At 54.0% G+C, this 23,788-nt stretch overlaps 1 protein-coding gene across 1 annotated transcript; it reads right to left on the minus strand.

The window, feature by feature from the left end:
* Window positions 1–92: 92 nt before the first annotated feature.
* NALF2 (NALCN channel auxiliary factor 2) lies at window positions 93–23,788 on the minus strand. Its single transcript, XM_051630227.1, has 4 exons — window positions 22,932–23,788; window positions 8,153–8,324; window positions 6,965–7,626; window positions 93–1,002 (listed from the first exon to the last, which is right to left on the minus strand). The coding sequence occupies exons 1-3, from the start codon at window positions 23,694–23,696 to the stop codon at window positions 7,211–7,213; spliced, it is 1,353 nt and encodes a 450-aa protein (XP_051486187.1). The 5' UTR covers window positions 23,697–23,788; the 3' UTR covers window positions 93–1,002; window positions 6,965–7,210.

Below are 23,788 nucleotides of genomic sequence, written 5' to 3' on the forward strand. Positions count from 1 at the left end.
GCTTGCAGGGCAGGTTCTGGTGGGTCTGACCGTGTCTCCCTGGCCAGGACCTGCACGGCCCGAATGAAACCGCCGAGAAAGGGAGGAGGAAGTTATCATCAATTCTTAACATTTTATTTCTTTACTGGGTTAAACAAGGAGCTGAGAAAACCTCTGCCCCAAAATACAACAGAACTGAAAGCATTACAGGTACAGAGACTATTGAACACAGAGAGTAGTAGGATAATATTTTTAATACAACTGAATTATAGCATGGGTTTGTGTTTTTGTTGGGTTTTTTGTTTTGTTTGTTTTTTGTCAAACCATCTTGGAAAATAAATGTAGTAGGAACTAGTGCAAAAAAGTTCTAAACATGAAGCACAGTGTATAAAATGGCATAAGAAAACTGTCCCCTCGAGGACACAGTCACTTTCTTATGACAGAGGGGAGAAAGAGAAACAGAAGGGGGGTGGGAACAAGAGGGAGGGTCCAGGAGGCAGAGGAAGAAAGCTGGAAAGAAAGAGAAACTGGGCAGGGGGGTTTAGAAAGAATATTTTGACTTCAGCAGTATGGTTTGTTGTTTTTTTTTTCACCTCGCCACCACGTGCTGGAAAAGAACCTTTTGTTGTAGGTCTGAGCTCTGTAACCACCCACATTTCACAAGCATTTGAGAAGGGTTCGGTCACAAGCAGCCTGGTCCCACACCCAGGCAAAGCCATCTCAGAGGGCTGTCCCAGTCCCTGCCGAGGTCCCCCTGCCCCACTGGGACCCCCCATCAGCAGAGGGGCAGAGAGACCTCCCCGCGGCCACCGGGAACGGCATCTCCCACGCTTGGAACGGCGACGGGCAAGAGGGAAAGGGCCACGTCCTCGGGGCTCTCTCCACTACCCGTTCTTGCTGAACCATGACATTTGCTTCTCTCGCGTTTTGCCATCTCTGCTGGACCAGCCCGTTGGAATTTCTTCCCAATTTAAGCTCCCATGAACACACAGAAGCATCTCCAGTTTCCAAGGCACCCCGCAACTGCCACGTGTGAGCGCATCGCAGGCGAGAAGAAGTTGGATTCATGTTGGTTTGGAAAAGAAGATAGAGCTTGGTTAGAGGGATGGAGAAGAAGAGGTACCTCAGCAGCCAACTCCCAAGGGGAACATGCCTACGTGGTTCCCAAGGTGTGTTATCCTGGGCTGGAACCATCCTGGTCAGAACAGCAGCTCTCCAGTTTGCTTTCACCATGGAGCAGCTCAGCCTCCTGCCCCCAAGAAATTGGCTGGATGCTATTTTAAGTTGAGCTGGTTGGAATTCCTTACAAATTGCTATTCTCTCCGAATCCACTGCCACCAGTTCCAACTGTGCAAGCAGAAAAAGTGTGATTGATTTTTTTTTTTCTTTTTTTTTTTTTTTTTTGAAAATGAAAGGTTTTGTGGGAAAGGGCTGTTCTTGATACATTTCTCAATTTGAAAAAAAATAATAAAATTGGTCATAATTATCAATATGGCTTGTTTTGACAAGTTTCAAAATTAAAAAAAAAACACACCAAAAAACACACAACTGTCTGGCTTGAAATGTCTTTTTGTTTTGCAACTCAAGCACGTACAGTTCCCAAATACATTTAAAAATGGTAAAGCCAACCCCAAATTTCATAAGCCAAACCTATTTTTTCTGCTGTTGTTGAGTTCCAGTTTACAACAAGCGAAGCTGTCGACTGCCCGGGCTGGAAAAGGATCTTCATAAAATGCTAACGAGTCTGGAAACCACTCCTGACCTTGTTTCAAACAGGAGTTGTAGACACACAGCATGTGAAGCTGGAGGAACCGTGTTTGGTAATGCAGCCCAGCTCCTGCCCTGCCAGCAGGGGCTGTGGGAACCTTGAGAAAATCCCAACTTTGAAAAGGAATTATTTCCTTTTTATGATCCTTATTTGAAAATGATTTATCCTTCATGTATAGCCAAGGGGTTTCCTTTGCTCCCTCCATCCCAGAATGAACTGCAGGGCTCTTTGAAAAGCGCCCTGGAGCTCTTGATGCCTCCCTGGCAGGGGCCCAGGGTGGAGGTGAATCCCTTCCTTCCCCCTGGCCCAGTGGGAAGAGCACCCACCATGGCTGGGACCCCCCCAGGGAATGGTGGAGCCAGCCCTGGTTTTGGGAGCCCAGTTTTTGGGAGGATGCTCTTCTCTGCTCAGCCATGGGTTGGTGCTGGCTTGGTTGGTTGAGCTAGAGCTCAGGGCTGCAGGAAGGGTGTAAACCCCTGGGATTTTCAGTATTCAGGTCCCACCTCCTGGCTGGCACGTGGAGGACAAGTGGAGCAGGCTTCCCCTACCTGCACAGGGCTGGAAGCAGTCACCTACAGAGCTGCATGAACCAACAACACCCAAAAAGAATCATGTGGACAAAGAACACCCAAAAAGAGCTGCTTGAAAACCTTCAATCCTGAAACCAAACTCAACGTGCCTGGACCTGTGCAGCCCCATGAGCTGCCCTGGTCCAGGAGCCCTGAACAGGCTCCTCTGGGGTGACGATGGGGTTTCGTAACGTCACCCCCCGCTGGGACGCCCAAGAACTGGCACTGATTGATGGGCTGAAGTAGATGGTTATTAATGTCCTGCCTAAACATTAGACACTGCCCTTCCCAACCTTTGAAGGAGAATTTAAGAGAGATTTATATCCACAGGGCAGCTTAAAAAGTCTATAAACAAATTTGTCTGGCACATCACATGGATTTTAATAGGGATTTTCAGAGAATGCAAGTATGTGTCTGTCCTGATTTTGTCCCTACCAATTCCTATAGGCATTCCTTTCCGGGGTGGGAGTGAGGTATCATATTATAATTTATCACAAGCCACTGCATGACTTTCTGGGGGCAGGGCCTTCAATCCCAAGGCTGAGCAGAGGGCAGTGTCCTCTCCAGCAGACCCTGTCCCACCAGCTGTGCCAATGGCCCTGCTCCATGCTGGGAATCACCCACCTCCCCTGCCAACGCCATGTGGGGAGAGCTCCCCATGGCTATGGGAAGCTCCATCCCATCACCAAGGAGGATCCTGCCCCGGGAGCAGCAGATATCAGGGATTCTTTCCTCTTCTTTTTTTAAACACGGGCAGAGGAGCCGCCTCCCAGCATTGCCTGCAGTCCTGAGTGGCAGTGAATGAACTGCCCTGACATCTCCTATTGAAGCAAAGCAAAATGTGTTGAACAAAAACCATTTCAAGATGTTTTCTGAGTGTTGCCAAGTTACTCAACATGTTCTGCTTTAGTTGTCAGATGCTTTCAAAGCGATTTCCCTAACTCAGAGCACGAATGGTGAGGGCTCTCCCTGGGAATCTTTTGCCTGGGGCTACCATGGATCTGTATTTTCATAAGAAAAAGACTCAACTAATGATTAATCTTCACCAGAGGAAGCAGGGCCTTTCTTTGGGATTTTTCTTCAGTTATTTTTAATTAATTTGTACAACTGGCAGTTACATTAAAGTGCAATACCCAGGACTAACACTCCAGCCGGGTAGGACCTGGCTACCTTTCCTGCCACAGCCCCAGCTGCTCTACCCTCTCTTGCCTCCAGACCCCATGGGACAGCATAACCCACCCAGCTCCCGCAGCCTTGCCAGGGAAGAATCACCCCTTCCTGATGGGCATTTTTCTCCCAGAAGAGAGAAGTTTATCCACTGGGGGAAAGGTTGGGGTTTAGTTATTAACCCCTATGTGTGGCACCTTCTTTGGGGATAAGACATAAGATCGTTAAGACTGAAAAGGCAAAAGCACCTCAGGTTTATATTCCTGGTAGGATAAATCCTGGTGTTTTCCAAGGTCCCAGGAGGCTGAAGGAATGCAGCTCTACAAAGGTTTCCTGGTCTGCTGGGCACAAGAGGGGCTTGGGTTGAGGGATACCTGCACAGATGGGGCAAAGCAACACCTCACCCCAGGCACCTTCACATTCATGTTTCAACAATAATGCCAGTGGCATGAAGTGAGACCACGTTAACGTCTCCTTTCTGGACTTTCCTCTTGTAGACCAAAGAGAAAGCTAATAGGGATGGAGGGTGATTAAGGTTGTAATGTCAGACCAAAGAGGAGATTTTTATCCGACGGCCTGGTAATGATGGACTGCGACATACACTGCTTCCAGCTGCTCCTCCTGCTCTGTGAACAGCCTGGTCTGGATTCATTTAACGAGATTGGCAAAGTGTTGAATACAGCATATGGTGCCCTAAAACCACAGAACTTATTGACAGCAGCCCAGACTCACTAAATAAAAGAACTCCTTCCAAAAGCCCTGCTCTGTGAAGACTCAGCACTTTCCTTCCAGTCACACTAGGTAAAAGCCCAGCCCTGCGCCTGCCAGCGCGGCTCCGCGCCCCTGCCCGCCCCCCGCCACCTCAGCCTCATGGGTGCACTTCCCGGGGAGCCACTGCTTGGAAAACGTGCCCATCACCTCCTGCTCTGGCACGGCTGCCCTGCGGAGCCTGCTCCCTCCAGGCCAATAGGGCTGGCACAGCTACACCTCAGGAACCACACTAAGGACTCTGGTTTTGAGACGGTCCAGCTTTCGGACTGACTGGGATTTAGCACAGACTCCCTGCCTCCTGAGATGATGCCATGGAAGGTGAAGACCTTTGTCACAGCTCCCAGGTTATCCCAGCAAACCCCTGCCAGCCATCCCTGTGGATAACTTGACCTCACTTCTGCAGCTCTGCAGAAATCACCCATCACCAAACCTCAGTGCCACCAGAAAACCACCTGAGCCTGGACTGACACCACCACATGGGTCCATCGCTCCGGTCGCTACTGGAGCAGAAGACCTTCAAGGTGAGCAGAAGGGCAGGAACCCCTCAAGAACAGCCTCTGGAGTCACACAGACACAGATGCTGTGGAGGAGTGAGCCCACAGCACCACGCTGGCACAGGCTCGGGCACTGCTCAGTGTCTCAGCAGACAATGAGCAGGGCCAGTGACTCAGGGCCACTCGCTGACGCACCACACTGGGCTATTCTCTCTTTAGATGAGTTGTTGGAAGATTGGATGCAGCCTATCTCTGAGAGAGGCGCCTGGAATTAGCTTAACTCTTGGCAGTACATGAAAAATCTAATTTCCTTAAGAAGGAGCTGGATGTGGCTGTCTCAAGGCAGGCACAGGACTGTGCTCCCTCCCTGGCTCTGCCTCAACGATCTTCCTGGTCACTAAAACAGCCACACAGCTCATTCCAGAGGAGTCAGACCCCCATTTGCTGGACTACTGCAGGTCTGAGTTCTCAGAGTGATGTAAAGTAGCCTGAAAATCTATGGATGCTGTGAGGAACAGTCAAATGAGAAAGGTCCTGCCTTTCCTGTGTAGCTACAGCAAGGAAATCTGCTGGGAAAACTTTTCTGCATCCTCCAGGAACATCACCTCTCCTAGCCGGGCAACTGAGGGACAGCGGGTTCATAGGCTTGGAATCTGTGGGGCTTTGGTAACAGGCAACTGAGAACATGTAAACATCACCCCAAAGTTCTGAGATTCAAGTCAAAGCAGAAATGAAACATTCAGCTGCTTCTCAGAGCCTCTTTGGTCTGGAAATGGGCTGGAAATGTCAGGAACCCTGTCCTTCCCATGAGATGCCTGGTACTTCCTTCTTCCAGCCAGGTAGGAAGTAGCTTTGCTCATGGGACTCTGCTTCGTTTTGCTTCACCTCAGCAGACCAGTAACCACAAAACTCTTACAGTCCTCAACTCTGTGACTTCTTGGACCCTGGCAGGGATCTGGGACTCCGTGAGATGCAGCAGGACATTCCTCCTGCTACATCCCTGTCTCCCAGCAGGGCTGCAGTGATCCATCTCGGGCCCTTCCCCCCATCAAGAGGCAGCCTAGAAACAGGAACCATCAGACACCCTCTGCAGGCAACGAGCAGGTTCACATCCCTGTGGTGACCAGGACATTTTGCAGCTGACTCGTGCTAAAACGCACCCTCCTCCTTCCCCAGCAGGAACTGCACAGCACCGTCCCCCACGCACCAGTATTCCTGCTGGGAAGTTTCTGGTGGGGGACTGGAAATCTTGGGAGTTTCTTGGGAAAGCAGGATCTGATGTCTGTTTGGGGCTGAATTTCTGGATACGCTGAGCTCAGGTTAAAAACAGTGAGTGAGCCAAATGAGGCTGCACCAGCCAGCACCTTGCCTGGCCAAGTCCAGCTTTCCCAGCTGGGCTCCTAGACATTTTCTGATCTGGGAAGCATTCGTGGATACAAAGTACTCCCAAAAACTCTCTTCCCCAGCTTATTCTTTGTAAGGGAGACTCCCCCTGCAAGCCAGATTTCTCCAGCCATCCAGTCAATGATTTGGAGCTGGGAAGCATGGAAGGATGCCTTTGGATGCATCCATGAAGCATCCCGCTCCCCCACTCAGCTTGTGCACTGCTGGAGTCACATCTCCCTAACTCCTCTTGGAGCCCAGCCACTCCAGCCAGGAAAGAAGGCAAAAAAAATGTTAACCCAAATCATCAGGACACTTGGCAAAGCAGGATATGGGAATGCTGGGGATGTTCCTCTTGCTCTGTGCCTCCTCCCTCTCTCTCCACCTCCTTGCACAGAGGAGCAGGAGAGGCAAAGTTGGAGGAGCAGGCTGGGGACATAACAAGACAAACCCCAAGCAGAACCAGCGAAATGCTGTCCTGTCCCCTCCCCAGACCCCAGCCAGGGGATGTGCAGAGGGGAACACTGCACTGAGGCCACTGTGCTCCACGGGGATGGCTCTGCCTTGAGCTGGTGGGTTTTTCCCCTGGGACAGGAGGGAGGGGGGAAGGACAAGGCTGTGCTGGGAGGTGCTGCCTCCCTGCCTGCCTGGCCCATCAGGATTTATGGACAGAGGAGGAAAAGAAACAAGAGCTAGGCTGACAGTCACACCCTTGGCGTGGTGCGGGCGCCCAAGGCACTCGCGGCAGGTGGATGGATGGCATTCCTGGGGGGACACCTCTTCCAAAGGGACCCCCTCCCCTCCCTTCCACTCCCCACACCCTCGTGCCCTACCTTCCTGCTGCCCAGCTGCTACTGACCGAACCCTTCTCAAAGCCGAGTCCCACAGCCCTGTGCGCGTTAGAGACTCTTCATCACGGGGATGCCCCGCGGCGAGCAGCTCTGGGGGGGGTATGTGCGGGGGTGTGTGTGTGTGCGTCACCCCCAGTCCCGTGCCTCCCATTGGAGGAATAGCATGTGCCCCCCTTCGTGGAAAAAAGATCTGGCATTCTTCTTTGGAGGTCAGCTTTCCCCTCCGTGTCACTCGTCCCGTGCCACGCTCTCCTCCAGGGCGGGCAGAGCCTCCAGGCTGAGCCCTCCGCTGGCCGCCCCGCCGCTGCCGTGCACGCTCGAGAAGGACACCATGGTGTGGAGAAGCATCAGGACCAGCACGCACAGTCTGATCCTGCTGCTGCCAGGGCGAGACCCTGCGGAGACCGGCAGCAAGGATGGGGAGTGGGGCTGGTGGTACTGGTGGTGGTGATGGTGGTGGTAGAGGTGGTAGTGGTTCTGGTGCTGGTGATGGAGGTGGGGGTCGTGGCGGTGGAAATGGAGGGACTCGGATGCTGTGGATTTAAGGGATGTGTCGTCGTTGCTGTCTGGGGGGTGGTCACAGGAGTCCCATTGCACCTCGCAGCACTTGGCCTCCTCATTGGGCAGCTGGTTCTCCAGCAACCCTGCGGGAAGGAAGAGGAGGAAGAAGGGATCAGCTGGAGACTGCGGGTGGAGCCGCAGTGGGGGTGAGCCCCAGTGCCTGCCAGCCACATGCCACAGGACTGGCAAAGCCTGAGAACCAGGACACATGGAGACCCCCTGGGACACTCAGAGACCCTCCAGGACTGGCCCCCAGTGGGGCTGTGACCCTGCAGGCAGGGACTGCAGCCCTGGAACATGTTCAGGACACCCCCAAAAGCTGCTTGTAGCAGTTAAATGCCCCGGCCCTGCGTTAACCCCATCACCTTCAGCCCCAGAAGCTGGGATGCCATTTCCTACCCTAAACCGTGGGTCTCCGTTAACCACTTACACCTCACCCCCAAGCAGCCATGCTCCAGCAGTGCCTCACGTGTTTCCACGCTGTATCTCCTCCCTCTTCACCCTAAAGAGCCTTCAGAATCTGGCACACGGCTTGCAAAGCCCAACAGGGCTCCTCAGCACCCTCCCCTACCCAATCCTCCCGTGGTCCTGCTCCCCAGACCTCCTTACCCGTACAGATGAAGCCAGGCAAACCTCCATAGATCAGCTCGTCATTGTCCGGTAACACAAACGGGCACCTGGTCTGCACCTCCAGGCAGTATTGCTTGCATGGGATCCGGTGTCGGCACTGTTGTTGGGTCACGTTGAAATACTCGGAGCACAGCCAGGCCTTGTAGACAGCCTAAGGGAAGCCACCAAGAGGGACATGTCACCTCCCCAGGCACCCAGGGCAGCCGAAGCATCACAGAGACATGGGGTGAAAGGGGAAGGGAGAGCTCAGCTGATGTGGGAACTGGCTGTCAGTGCCCAAGCTCACCCATCAGCTAAAATAAACTGCTCAAGCGTTGGGAGTGTGGAACCCACCTAAGGAACTAAATCCACCACAAAAATAATGCTAATTAAGCACATGGACTAACTTCCTCTACAGACAGGCACTGAGACAGACCACGGTGACTCTGCTGACACCAGTGGCCTGAGAGCTTGGTCCATCACAGGAAAGATTCCAGCACCAGTTATCACCCATCCTAGAGCATCTGCCTCCCCACCAAGACACCCCACTGCTCTCCAGGGCAGGGGAGGGCAGGGGTTTACAGCCCCTCTAAAGCACTGTGGTCCCCACTGGCTCTGAACATAGAACAACAGAATCATTAAGGTCGGGAAAGACCGTAGGATCATCAAGTCCAGCCGTCAGCTCAACCCCACCATGCCCACTAGAGCATTTCCCAAAGTGCTACATCCATGCTTTTTTAACACCTCCAGGGATGGTGACTCCACCACTGCCCTGGACAGCCTGTTCCAGGGCCTGACCACTCTTTCAGTAAAGAAATTTGTCCTAATATCCAATCTGAACCTCTCCTGGTGCATATTGAGGCCACCATGCGACAGCAAAGCAGACCATGGGCCTTCATTGGCCATTTCCAAAAGCTGCTTGCCTGCTGGAGAAGCTGCTGGCCAGAAGCTGTGGGCACCTCTGGGATGCAGCACGTCCTGCAGCCTCAGGCTCATCCCTCTGCCACCCAGTAACACCCTCCCCACTCATCTACCTGGTTCTGAGGAACATTCCCAACTCATAGGAAACCATCACTGTGGCTCACGTGGAGACACCCCGGGGCAACATCTTCAATGTCCAGGGATGTTTTGACACTCAAACATACCAAACATCAGCGCAGATGCCCCTGTGCGCTCCGCTCACCTTTCCACGGGTTAGACCTGTGCTTGGCAAGATTCCCAGAAGGAAAAGCAAACTAGGGGTTCATCAGCAGTTACAAGGCTGTGCCACAAGCCCTGCCTCAGTCACAAGTCCCCCTCCCTCAGCTCTGCCACCACCGACCACACAGCTTCCATCTGCAGCAGACCCAGCCAACCTTCCTTGGCCAAACCCAGCTCTCCCCATCCACCCTGGGGTTGCTCGTGCCCTTCCCAGCTGGCTGGGCACAGCCCAGATGGCTTCAGTTAAGACTGTAGCTCCTGCATCCCTCTTTATCTTCCAAGCATCAGGCACGGGTGGAAATTGTTTGTCTTCACTGGCTGGAAAAGGGAGGGAGATCTCGTTTCTCATGGCCTCAGGCTGCAAGAAACCCAGGGCACCGCTGGGAAGAGCAGCACCCTCCGTGGCACTTCCAGCTCATCTCTGAATGTATCTCGGCACCAGCAACAGAGTTAAGGTCATGTTAAAGACCACATCCAACTTCCTTTGAAACCAACTAGAAAGGACTCCCTGTGATTCAAAGGGAATGAATTTCCCTCCTCGGCGTGCTTGGAGAAAACCCCCTGTTCCTCCTTCCAGCTGCTTTTTGATTTTCTGGAGGCTTTAAAAACATCACTTCTTTGTTTCCCCATGTTTCCATAGATCCTTATCATCGTTTGTTTGGCTCATGGTAGTGTCTCAGAATTAAAGCTGGTTGGGAAATTCTTGGCAAGTTATTTTATTTTCTTTTTTTTTCTTTTTATGGTTTTTGGTTTTTCTTTTCTCTGGGAAAATGCCAAATCATGAAAAGCAGGATTTTCACAGAAGCATGTGAATTTTGGTGAAACTTTCATGGCAAAAAGTCTGATTGGGACCAGGACACAATACAGGGAGCAAGTCCTTCAGAGCAGCCAATAGCTCTGTGGTCAAGGCTTTCAGCTGGGATATGGGAAATCCAGCTCTTGTCCTGCTTTTTCTCCCTGGCCTGTTCCACATTCATGACTTTGAGAAAGCAGAACAGGTCCAGAGAAGGGTTTGACACTGCAATCAGGATGGAAGGACACAAGTGGGAGGGAGAGCTTCAAGGTCTGTATCTGCATCTGCCAGGGCCAAGAAGGAGAAGGGGAGATGGGCAGGGCAAACATCCAGAGATGCCACAACCCCAGCTCAATGCGTGTTGACCCCCACCAGCCTCTGCTCCCCTGGGGACCATGTCAGGAGCATGGGGATAGTGGGGCAGCAAGGAGGACACAGAAGGACCCCTTGGTGGATGGCTCATGACACTCCACCAGAGTGATGAGCTTTTGACCTTCATGAAAACATCTATCATTGTGCTCATGGGACCTCAACGGGATGTAAAGGAGGGTCAGACATCTCAGTGACAGTGACAATAAACGGGACAGAAAACCAGCAGGTATAAAGCAGGCTTCAAACCTTCCACTGACTGTCCAGGACTTAGCCAGATGGGACACATCCTTACTTTGGCCTGAGGACTTGGCAAGCCCCTGCCTCAACATGACACCGTTATTTACAGGCGTGTAATCTGGCGCGAAAGGAGAGGACCCTGCCTCCAAGAGCCTGAAGCTGCACAGACACCCCATGTGACAGCTCTAACCCCCTGAAACCTGGGGATGCCTCTGGCAGGGACATACTGAGAGGTCAACATCTGTACTAGGGATCACAGAGTTTGTTATCTGGGCTGCCTTTATAAACAAGAGAGGGAGGACAACACATGTCCCCAAAGCACCCTGAGCAGCCAGCATCAAGGGGCTGGAGGGGCTGTTCTTCTTCCCTGCCCACGACTTCTGACAGCTCCTGGAGAGCAGCTGCTGGAATTTTAAATGCCTGAAGCTGGGTGAGATGAATCCTTCCCCCAAGTCATGAAGTCTCCAGGATTAAAAACTGGATGCGTTAACTACACCACAAACAGCTGACAAATTTAAACAAGTATTAAGATACCAAAAACTTGCCGCTCACTTTTTTGTGATGCATCATCTGGACTTTTCCCACGTGACAGGTCTGCCAGTCACAGCACCAGCAGTGTCCTGCTGTTTAGGTCTCTCCCTCACACGTGTGCCCCAGTGCTCCAGGGTAAGGAGCAATAAAGAGCAAAGAGGTGAAGCTCGTTGCTGATGTACAGCCGGCAGGGCTGCATCTGCTCACAGCAATTCTGCTGCAGATGCTGAGGGACAGCACGTGCAACAGCAGACCTCAGCACCCACCCCTCCATGCACAGCAGGCACTGATCCCAGTGGGTGCTGCCAGTGTCCCTGGCCTTGCCAGCCCCCAGGGTGCAGGGGGAAGGACCAGGCAGGGCCCTCTGAGTCCATCTTTCCCACTCCACCTGTCCTCCAGGCCCTCACCTGGCTTGGCATTAGACCTCTCCATCCATGGGACTCCCTCGCCTTTCCCAAGGAGCTTGTTTCACTGTGGAAAACACTCATCTTGCTGCCTACAAGTTTTCCTTCCTACTTGACCTACATTCTTCCATCCAAAAGTTCATTCCCTTCAATCATTCCACCAGCCACCCCTCACCCTCCTCTGTGTTTACACATTTCTAGTATTTGCAGATGTATCACGCTCCCCGTTTAGTCACAGCTTGGGCAGGCTTGGCTGATTTACTCTCTCACATTTCCTGCCTGTCTCCCTCTCAAACCTTTAATCACCCCGGGTCCTTCCATGGCTCCCACCTGGGGACACGAGCAGCCTGCTGAGGAGGGAAGCCACACTGGGTCCCTGTGGCTGTCACCTGCACTGTCCCAGCTCCAGCACCGGGCTGCAGCAACACGCAGTTCAGCCCCACAGCCAGAACAGGAGGCTCCCCAGCACTCCCTGTTTTCCATCCCTGCCTTCATGGTTTCTTTGGAACGCAAGCTCAGTTGCAACCAGCGTTTCTGCCATTCTTTGTTTTGATTTTGGCTGATCTCCAGCCTGGCCAAGTAAATACAAGTGACCTGAACTCCAAACAGCTCTATTTTGGTGCCCTCTTTCTGCATTTTTAGCTCAGAGGACTGGCTAGATGACTCCGAGAAAGCACCAGGAGTTTTGCTGCCTAGGAAAGGGGCCAAGTTCAGCCACCCAAGTTCTATGTGAGGAGGAGGTGGATCTGCCACCTTACCTGCATCTGAATTTTTCAGGTGTGCCAAAATACCTGGTCACAAAAGACATTAAAAAGAAACAAAATTAATTAGATTCCCAACAGCTATTTGTCTGCTCACACTTCCAACCGAGCAGCAGTCAGAGGAGAGGCAGGCACTTTTTGGCAGGCACTTCTGTGCCAAACCGAGTTCCTCTCTGCCCCCAAGGAAGGAGACCCAGGAGCATGCTAGGAGTTCATCCCGGGAGTCACCAGGCTCTGCCATCATGAGTCTCCTCCTCCTCTTTGCTGCTGCTGAGGCCATGGGTCCTCAGCAGGCTCTTGCCAAGAAAGGTTGGACCAGCCAATCTCTGAGGTCCTTTCCAGCCTAGAGTTCTGTGATCCTACAACCTGGTGGCAGGGTGGTCCATGAGCATCCTGCCAGGCTTGCTGCTCTCTCTGACCAGACCCCTATCAGGAACCTGCCCAAAACCCTCCTCCCCAATCCCTTCACCTGCCCCCACAGGGACCTCACTCACATCTTAACTCATCAGGGCACGGCATCTGCTTCCAGGTGGGCCAAGAACGGAAATCCCTGCCGGCCCCTGCCAGCCCCCTGGCTGAGAGATGCTCCTTCCCTTCCCAGTTCCTGGGACTCACATTTCCATCATGGCCCAAGATGAGCATCTGGAGTGGCTGCACCTCATTAATCTTGGACACAGGGAAATGAGTATTGCTAATGAGCCGCTCGGGCACCTCTCCAAGCTCTGGCACATCAGGATGCAGTGCAGGAAGCAGGACACACAGCGGGGGAGAGAAGAGCCCCCTTGGATGGCAGAGGATTAAGGGAATGCTAACGTCCATGGCCGGCCAGGAGTCACAAACACAAGCTGCAATGTCCAATTACCACTGTATTCAATTACAGCTGCCTGCAATTCTGACATTAACGATGTTGAGCTTTTCAAACTTTTTTTTTTTTTAATTACCTTTGCTATAGGCTGTTCTCACATCCTATCTGTAACAGCTGCTTTTTTGGTATCTTCTTTGATAGTTCTGGAGCTGCATTATCCCTGTCTCACCACATTCACAGGCTCTGGTTTGGGGAAGGGGGGGAAACACAACAAAACCCCAAAACCCAACAACTGTGTGCGATTAGTTTGTCCTCTTTTTTTTTTTTTTTTGTATTGTTTTTACTTCTTTTTTTTTTTTTTTTTTTAATATAATGTTGACTTGTGCCTGGTGATGACAGCACTGGAGCCACGGATCCTCCGTTTCACAACCAGGGGAGGCAAGGACTGGGGAGCCTCTCTGCCCATTGTACCCCAGCACCGTAGGGCACGGAGGGGGGTCAGTGTCTGCAGCTCCAGGCACTGCCAGGGAGGCTGCAACAGGAATGGCATGGGATGGGGACAGGAGCTGGCTGGGAACTGGGCCGGCCACATGCAGGCTGTGGGGTGCTGGGAACAGCACCGGTGGGGATCCCAGATGTTTGCCAGAGCTGGTGTTCCCCAAACATCACTGGGAACACTCTGCTGTTGGACTGGCATCCCGCCTGCTGCCCACCAGGGCTTGCTGGCATGTGCCCCTGCTGGTGCTTACCCTGCAGCCCACCCATCTCCAGGGGGTGTTTTCCCATCAGTTTTCCCTCAGCCACCCTGTGCACAATGACAGTTTGCAGCATGCCAGGGTGGCATGGATGCACGGGAGGTTGTGCTGAGTCCAGCACCAATCATCATCTTCAGGGAGGGTTCTGAGCAGGGGAATCCCCTCTGTGCTCCTCACTCACACCCTGGGACCAGACTCATGCCTCTGCCAGCAGTTCCAGCAGTTCCTAATCATGTCACTGAAGTCACTCCAGAACTACTCCAAAGCAGCCTAAGTCAGAGCTACCTGCCACAACACTTTAGTGACTTCCTGAAGCCCATTGCTTTTAGCAACTCAGTTTTATTCCTCACTTTTGGAATAAAGACACAACTGAAAGCACTCTCTTTTACAGAGAAAAAAAAAAAAGGTCCCTCAAAAATAAAACCCTCTCTGAGCTACTCAAAAGAAGCCCGAGACACACAATTCCCTCAAAGCTCATCTTTCAAAATGAAAACACCTTTAAAGCAAGACCTTTGTGCACCTTGCCTGCCCAAAGCCCAAGTAACAAACCCATCACGCTGAAGTTCATGGTATCAAGTAGCTCCATGTGTCTCAGGAACACCTGGCAGAGGGAAAGGCCAGGAGAACCAGCATCTCCCCCTGCCTCTGCAAACATAGACACAGATGACACTTGGCAGCCCAGCATGGATGTGGGGCTGCACCCACCTGTCCCTCAGCAAGTAAGAAATAAAGCACACTAATGAACAGCACAGCTGGATGGACAGAAAGGCAGTGACCACTGCCAAGCTCCCTGTCCTTCCACACCCAGCACCCCTGTGCCTGCACATCAAAGGTCCCCCTCATTTCCCTCCAGGTTGCCCCATTTTCTTGCACCCCACCCACCTCCAGCAGAGCACCCTGTACAGGTGCAGGGTCAGAGCACCTGGTGCTGCAGTGATGTGGGGCACAGAGGCCAAGGTGTGGGACCCTTGAACCCCTTCCCTCCACCCACAGCTCCCACCTGACCCAGTGCAGGTTTGCCATGGTGGCCCCGTGGCCATCAGGACCCAGAGGGGGTTTTCCTCCATGGTCCAGCCACCTGCCTGCAGCCACCCAGTCCTACACAGCCACTCCTGCAGACCCCAGCAGGCTTTGGATACCGTACCACTGCTCAAAAACAATACAACTCCCATGAAATAATATTTTTGTTTAATCATCACACTCCACTCTGGAACAGATGTGTCCTTCCTCCAAGAGAAGATGCCAATGGGGTGGCAGTACCCTGCTCCTTGATGCCTACAGACCCCAGCTCTGGCTCCACTGTACATGATGTTGGCAGCATGTTCAGTCCCCTCTGCATCCTGGGGAGATGTCCCCTCTCTTTGCCCTGTGATTTCTCCTGGCAGGGACTACCCATGCTTGGACAGTGTCTAGTACAACATGGCCCCAGTCTTGGTGGGCTGCCTGCAGGTGCTGCTGTACAACAAATGTGTTGAATGCAAACAAAACGCATATGGAGCCTGCTCCTTCTGGAAGTACCTTGGAAGGAAGGGCTGGACCCCATTGTGCTACAGGCTCCACAACACCAGGCTCTGTCCTGAGAAACGTCCAACCACACCAGCTCCAGAGCACAGCAAGGGCAGGAAGGATGGGCACTCCCACGCCCAGCAAGAGCGTGACAGTCAATGCAGAGGGTAGGCTCCTTTCAAGAAGGGTTTTGGCTGGAGCTTAGAGAGGAAGAAAGCAGCTCCCTGGGAAGGCAAGGCCAGGACGGGAGCATGAAGGTCTGTGTGGGATGGACACCAGGAGAGCTGGGGAAGGAGACAACTTGTCATAACAAGACAAGGTTGAGAAATAAGAAATAAAATTCCCCCTGAGCAGCCAGCCCGAGGCCACAGGAGGCTCAAGCAGCTCCAGCCACACCCATGCTGGCTGCATGAGGAACCGAATAACCTCTCCTTAATAGCCCCCCAGCACGCGGTCCTGCCCTTAACCAGCACCCAAAAAATAGCTCCTGGAGGGTTCAGGGTACCTGGGAGAGTTGGGGGCTCAGCAAGGCAGGAGGGCTGCTCACCAGCACAGCAATGGCTTTGCTGTAGTTGCACAAGCCAGGATGGCTCTGGACAGACACTTGCCCATAGCTCCCCAGATACCCTCCATGGGGCTGCAGGTAACCAGCAGGTTAGTTAGCAGCCTAGTCTGCTATCAGCCCAATTAGCTAAAAAGTAATTAAAGACTGCTCTCTGAAGCTGAAGCTGAACGTGATGGAGTCAGGACAGAGGGAAAGTCAGGTCCCTGCAATCTATTAGAATCACTTGAGGAATTCACTCCCATTAGATACTTCTGCAGCCAGGAGCTTAGCAAGATTCAAAAATAGATTAAACATTTATACAGATAATGAGAACATCCTGTTACATTAGATAGGATATAAAAAAATAAAGGCTAGACACTTCAGTGCCACGAGTCATAAATTACCCCCCAGCTAATGGGGGCAAGGAATAAGTTTCTCTGGCAGGGCAGGTGCCCTGAAGACCAGGAGCAGGTCAGGGAAAGACTCAGGTCTGGAGAGGGTTGAGCTTTGCCTTCTTTTGATGTTAAACAAAAAAAAATACAGCACTCTCTTGCTAGGAGAGAGGCCCCAGGGAGAAGCCAAGAGCAAACGCCACAAGGGGAAGAGGAGCAAGGCTGAAGTGGTCAAGTGTCCCCAGGCAAGCAGGGGCTGGCCCTGCCGTGGGAGCTGGAGCTCCAGGCAGCGTGGCCAGATGGCTACTGCTCACACAAGCAGCCTCCGTGTCTCATTCACAGATTTGCTGTCCCTGAGTCATTGCCCTTCAAACGACAGCAGAGCTGAGCATCCTCTGCACAGAGCCAGGCATGAGCCGCATCCTAATGGCATCCTGGTGACAGCAGGAATAGCCCCTGGCAGCCAGGTGTATCCTGCTCTGCTGCCTGCCACCCTTCTGGGCAGCTCTGGAGATGGGACACGGAGGAAAAGCGCTATGGGGTGTGCATCACTGCCTGTTACAAGAACTGGCATTGCAAGCTGTCCCCATGGCAATGGATGTGCAGAGCAAAGGGGACGGGGGGTTGTGTCATTTTACCAGGTGACACATTTTGCTGATGCCATCACACACGCTGCTGAGCTCCCTGACTCCCTGTCCACACCCAACAGGACCATGGCCTGCCAGACACTTTCCAAAAGGCTAAAACTGATCCTCCAAGGAGCTCATGCCAGTAAAGCCCCCCGTGCACATTGTGCTCCTGGGGATGGACATGCACAGAGAGGAGCCTGAACTTGGGAATGGACATGCATGGAGAAGAGCCCAGGCTCAGGGAAGGACATGCATGGAGAGGAGCCCGGCTCAAGGAAGGACACGCATGGAGAGGAGCCCGGGCTCAGGGAAGGACACGCGTGGAGAGGAGCCCGGGCTCAGGGAAAGACACACAGGGAGAGGAGCCCGGGCTCAGGGAAGGACACACAGAAAGAGGAGCCCGGGCTCAGGGAAGGACACACAGGGAGAGGAGCCTGGGCTCACACGCATCCAGCTCCGGGCTCACACGCATCCAGCTCCGGCTGCAGGCACAGCCGGGAGCACACGGGCACAGGAAGAGGCGCTGGCGCCTGCGTCACTTGTAGCTACTTGGTGACAGTTTGATGGAGACAGATCTCTCACCCTCCCCTGCACCATTTGCCGACCTGCCTGTTGCTGTGCAGAGACCTGCTGCTTTTATAAACTTCCATTTTTTCTCCCTTAAGTACCACCGACAGACATTAACAGACAAGGACTAACAGAACCAGCCCAAAGCAGGCAGCCAAACCCCACTGAAACCAGTGGTCAATCCCTCCCCATTCACACCACCTCACCATTTCCTTCCAATCCTTAACACAATTTTGTCACAACTTTGTGCAGGGCTGCAAAAAACTCCCTTTGCTTACGTGGAGCTAGTGTGCACCCTGGAGCTGCACGCTCAGCTAAACTCCTGCACGTGGTCTTGCTAAAGTTGCCAAATGATGCCACATTGATACATTGGAATTACTCTGGAATTTTTTTTTTTTCACCTCAGGAAGTGCCAGTAAAGCTCCATCTCACCAGGAAACCTTATTCCTATCTCTGCAGACACCTGGGTGTGGGTGGATGAGCTGCCTCCCAGGCACTGCTGCAGCACCCACAAAGCCACCGATGACTGCAAGAGGGAACCAGGTGCCCAGCCCAGGGTGCTGATCTGCAACCACCCATCAAAGCTGCAACATTCATGTAAGCCCACCCTGGACTGCAAGATGTACAAGAAAAAAAGCACAAGATTTCAGTGAAACCAACTTTGCTGTGGCTCCCAAGGGAGCAAAGGGTCTCTGCAAGGAGCCATCCTGGCTTAGAGCCAGGTCAAGCAGCATTTTGGATAAGCCCAGCCCAGACAAACTCAACTCAAGCTGCTTTTGTGAAGGGAAAACCTTGGGGCCTTAAGCAACCTGATCTAGTGGGAGGTGTCCCAGGGGGGGTTGGAACTAGATGATCTTTAAGGTCCCTTCCAACCCTAGCCATTCTACGATTCTATTCTATGAGAAGGCTGCTTTGGTTCCCCCGAGAGGCATCCCCAGTTCAGGGTGCCCTCCTGGGACACTGCCCTCCCAAAGCTCCTGGTCCCGGCATGCCTGGCTTTCCAGAAGCTGCTCCACAGGGAGGGATGCTGAGCAGAGATGCAGATTGCTTTTGCTGTTTCTGGCTAAACAAGAGCAAGAGAACAGGATTCCTGGAGGATGGTGAACCTGGGCATCCCAGATTTGCTCCCCAGCTGCACGGTGCGGGCTGTGCCCGGTGCGACGCGGCAGCATCTTCCACTGGTCCCCTCTGCCTCACATTATCACCCGTGAACCCACACCAGGAAGCACCAGAATGCTGTGAAAGCCTTAGGAATGAAATCTTGTCCTGTTAGGTTCTCCCAGAGGGGCTCTCCAGTAGAGAATGGGGAAATCAGAGGTGCAGAAATAGATCTGGGCAGGGCCGCAGGGGGATTCAACAGCCACCAGCCCGGGTGTGCAGAGAAACCCTGCTAATCTAATCACATTTGAGCTGCTACAGGTCCTGCCCAGCCCTGCCTGCCCACCAGCGCTCTGCTGCCAGCCCCAGCCCTGCAGCTCCTGCCTGTCAGTCCTTCTCTCTCCACAGCTTTGTTTCTTGCAACCTAATGAGTCCTTAATTCCACAAGCTTTGTCCCATAGATCTTGATTTGCCCTAGCACAGCTGGGAACGGGCGCTTTTCGGGGAGCTCTCCGTGGCAGCTGTGGCTGAGGGACACAGCACCAAGACAGTGCTCTGCCTTGACAGCAGCAAACCTCTCACCTGGCTGAGCTGGAGCAATGCTGCTTTTTCCCTGTTCAGAAAGATGGAAAAAAGGCACAAACCAGCCAGCCACATCCCACAGGGCATCACTTTGAAAGGACGGGGATTTCTTCCTGCCCTGCGTTCTCCAACGATATTCAGCTGGAACATCCACGTTCCCAGGCTGTGACCTCCTCCAGCCCTTCTAAAAGATGTGACCAATGTGTCACCACAGCCACTCAGCACACAAAGTTCATCGTATTGTGCAGTGACAAAGGGAACAAGTGGTGCAGGAAGAAGGGAGATGGCGGTAGCAGGCAGCTGCTCCCAACTAATTGAACGCATTTTCCCTCTTACAGGCAGAACAACCCGAGTATTTTCCACCTCTCTTATGCACACCACCACTACCCAGCACCATGACCCCAGCAGCAGGTCTTCACTGCAAGAAGTGAAATGTATTTCAGAAGACAGATGGACCATCAACAGTTGGACCTGACGATCTTAAAGGTCTTTTCCAACCAAAATGATTCCATGATTCCAGGGCCTTGTGGACCCACTTCATCCTCATCCTCCAGAGACGTGCCCATGAGGAGCTGTGAGAGCCAGCCTCTATGAAAGCCCATCAAATGTAAAATCCAAACAAACAACTGATGCAAGAAATGTATTTTCATGTTTCACTTTCTCTCAGCCACTGGGTTTTTTGGTGTTAGTTGTAAGAGTAATAAGTAAAAATTTTCAGAGTGTGATTTGGAAGCTGATGGTGCTGCACAGGAATAACAACGTGTTCAAGAAAGTGGGATCTGCCCGGGAATAATTTCTGAGCAGAAAATAAAAAGGCCTAGGAGAGTATTACAGTAACCTGAGCAGCTGAGTTACAGAGACCACACCATTTCACAGCATTTCTATCTCCTGGGGTGACTTTGGCTCAGCCTTCCCTGAATATTCCCCAAAGGTCTGGGCACAGATGGATCCAGGGTTTGGATACTGAGGATGCTGCTCATCCCCCCGCAGCACTGGCTGAGCACAGCACCCCAAAATCAGGGGCAGCCTTGGGGGTGATTTATTACCAGGGAATGTCGGGATTCCCATGCCTCCAACCAGCAATGCTCAGAGCTTCCAACTTTTTAACTCGGAGTCAAACCTGTTGCCATAAGAAGGAAACAGCTGCTCCAGTGGGGCTCTTGTTTTAAAGCAGATGCAATAAAGAGCCAAAATCACCCGGGCGATTCGGCTGCCAAAGAGCTCCGTGTGTGCTGTTCATCGAGCCACACTGCTCCCCAGGGATGGAATTACAGGCAGGGATAGCGGCTCTACAGAGGGAGGCTGTGTGCAGGTGAACTGGAGCTACTTTGTTTCCCTGCCTGCATTTTTCCAGCTGCCATTACAGCACAGGAAGGCTGGGAATGGGGGGCAGCCATATGGTGCAGCCTAAGCACCGTCCTCTGCCCCGCACGCTCACCCAGCCCCAGAAATACCATTTAAATCCTGTTTACCCAGCTACAGGGCTTTTTGCAGCCTGAGTCCTGCTATGAGGTTTTGCAGGAGCCTCTCACGCTGGCTGAGCTATTATACTTTCCTCCACTCCCCTCCTATTTTGCTGTCATCTGCTCTCATATCTTGTCACCATTGAGAAGCACCTCTCTGTTGTCACTTACAAGCAGGTCCTCATGCAAGCAGCGTGCAGCCCAAGTCACATCAGAAAATGCAATATTATTCACCATCTGGTCAGGAATTACAAATTCAGGCTGCTTTAAAAATCCCGCCAGCCAGATCTGTTCAGTGCAACCAGTAACTGCAGCCCCTGCTGAAGTCCAGGGCACTGGAAATCCAGCCAAAACTCTCCCGTCACCACCCAGCTGGATGAGTTTGATGTTAGTTTTAATTTACAAACGGGGAACAGCCACCAAGAAGGCCAGGCTGGGACTCGCAGAAGTCTAAAGTAAGGCACCCAAATACCTACTGAAGCAGCTTAAATAAGTGGCCTGATTTTCATGAGGCAGAAACAAGCGGGAGCAGCGAGGGCTCAGGCCAGTGCCTGTGCAGGTTCGGGCACCTGTCCTGGAAATCTCCTCATGGGCGGCCAGGGTGAGCACCTACAGGTTGGCCCTGTGCTCCCACCCTGCTGCTGCTTCCCGAGCACCACCTGTGACACCACAAAGCTGTTGCTCACAGATGCTCTAAGGATGCGACCGCCAACGTGACCCGGAGCAAGTTAGGAGGTGCGCGCCCTGCCCGTTGCTGCCTCCAGCTCCGCATCATCCCAGCTGCTCTCCTGCTTTCTCATCAAGGATGTTAAGACCAAGTACCCTTCATGAAGCAGATTTTAATTACCTGGCCTGGTGCTGGCCCAAAATGCCAGCACTAGCTCCTTTCTAAAACCAGCTCCTCACAAAAGCGACGCAGAAACACAAGCTGGAGGACGGTGGCCATCATACCCTTGATGGGGACACCCCAGTGTCCCCAGTGCTGTGCCCCAGTGCTGCTCCCATGCTTTCCCAGGGGACAAGTGCCACACCAAGAGCCACCTGCACCATCACCACAGCTCCAAGCATCCCTCAAAACTTCCCCAGAAGAGCAGTGGTCAAGCCCTCTCCCGTCTCTGGGGATGCTCTGCGACCGTCCCTCTGGGTACAACGTGTAACACACCCTGCTGCTTCTCCCCCAAGACGTGGCTGCAAGAAAGGGAAAGCAGGTTTAATTACTGAGACCACTGTGCTTCCTGGAGGGAGTCAGGCAGCCTGGTGCAGGTGGAGAAGCTGAAGCTCCAGGGCTGGTGGGAAAGCAGAACCACACTGGGCTCTGGATGGAGATGTGACCATGGCTCTCATTTTGGAGAGAAGATAGCACCCTGCTTGATGTGACCGCTGCTGGCAAATCCATTTGCCTTTGGAACATGGACCATGCCCTGGGCTGGGGACAGTCAGAGATGCTGGAGTGAACGCCAAGGGGGGAGGCCCATCCCAACACCTCTCTGGGGAGAAGGAGTGGAAGGGCTGGAAAAGAGCTGCTGCGAGTGGAGAAGGGGCACCTGCACCATGGTTCATCTCAGGTCACTGCTCGTCTGCACACCTCAGCACAACGGCAGCCAGGCAGAGCCCCGGGCTCCCCAGCCCTGCACAGCACCCCTCAGCAGTGCTCGCTCCATGGCACCCGCAGGCCAGAGGCAGCAGTGAGGGGCTCCACGTGTGCACCTGCACACATAACGAGGGGTGGGTGACGATGGCAGGAGGCTGCACGTGTGAGAACGGGTGCGAAGGCACCTGTGAGCACATGCACGCCCAGGCCGAGCCCTGCTCTGCCCCCTTCCCCCACCACCCCGTCCTGGCTGCCCCTTAGGGCTCTGGGCCCACCCCACCAGCACAGCCAGGCTGGGGAGACCCCCGCCCGTGGGCAGGCAGGATTACGGGCGGGAGAGCCAGAGCCCACTCCTGTAGATGGGACACTTGGGACTCGCGGGGGGCTGAGGGCCACCCCCGGGCCGTGGGCAGGCAGGAGCACGGGCGGGAGGGCCACAACCCGGACCCCCAGGGCTCGGGGGGGCAGAGGGACATCAACGCAGCTCACCCGGCGGCACAACGGAGCCCCCCCCCCCCCAGACCGGAGCACCCCAATCCTTCTTCCTACCTTGCAGTCCGTCAGGCAGGATCTGACCGAGTACTCCTCTGATTGCAAGTACTTCTCCAGCAAGAGGTCGAACTCCTCGTATTTTTCCTGAGCGTGTTGGTCCAGCCGCTGGTAGGCCTGGACGCAGCTGCTACAGGCCTCCCCGCCCAGCGCCCCGGCCGCCGCCACCACCAGCTCCACCGTCAGGTTGTCCAGGCTGCAGTCCAGGCCCTCCGGGCCGGCCATCTCCCGCAGCAGGTCCCAGATCGTGTAAGTATCACAAAAGGAGAGGTTGAAGTTCCTAAAGTAAGCCTGCAGGAAGGTCCTCTTGGAGGAGGGAGAGGCGGCGAAGGGGCTGGCGGGGGGAGAACGGAGGGGCGCGCCGGCCGAGGAGCCCCGCGGCCGCTGCAGGGCCTGCAACCGGGCGCAGGCCGAGTCCAGGTCGCCGCGGGCGGCGGGGCAGGGCCCGGCGGGGCCGGGGGCCCGGCTGAGGTTCCCCAGCAAGGCCTCGCAGCTGCCTCCCGCCGGCTCGGCCGCCAGCAAGGCCCGCGGCCCCCGGCCCCGCGGCCTCCCGGCGCCGCCGCTCCGCTCCCGCGCCCGCAGCTTGGCCCCGGCGCAGAGCCACAGATGGTCGGAGAGGAGGACGGTGAAGAAGAGGAGCGAGGCCAGCGAGAGGCGCCATTTCTGCGCCCGCTCGGGGTCGGCCACCGGCTTGTCGCTGCGGCGCGGCGCGCAGCACACGGCCCCGCCGCCGCCGCGGGGGTACAGCCAGGCGCCGCGGATCATGCTGCGGGGGCGGCCGGCGCCGGGACCCCCCGCGCTGCCGCCGCTGTCACCTGCGGCCGCCGCTCCGCGCCGCCGCCATCCCCCCGCCTCCC

The sequence above is a fragment of the Apus apus genome, chromosome 12, assembly GCF_020740795.1.
Source record: "Apus apus isolate bApuApu2 chromosome 12, bApuApu2.pri.cur, whole genome shotgun sequence".
NCBI classification, from domain to species: Eukaryota; Metazoa; Chordata; class Aves; order Apodiformes; family Apodidae; genus Apus; species Apus apus.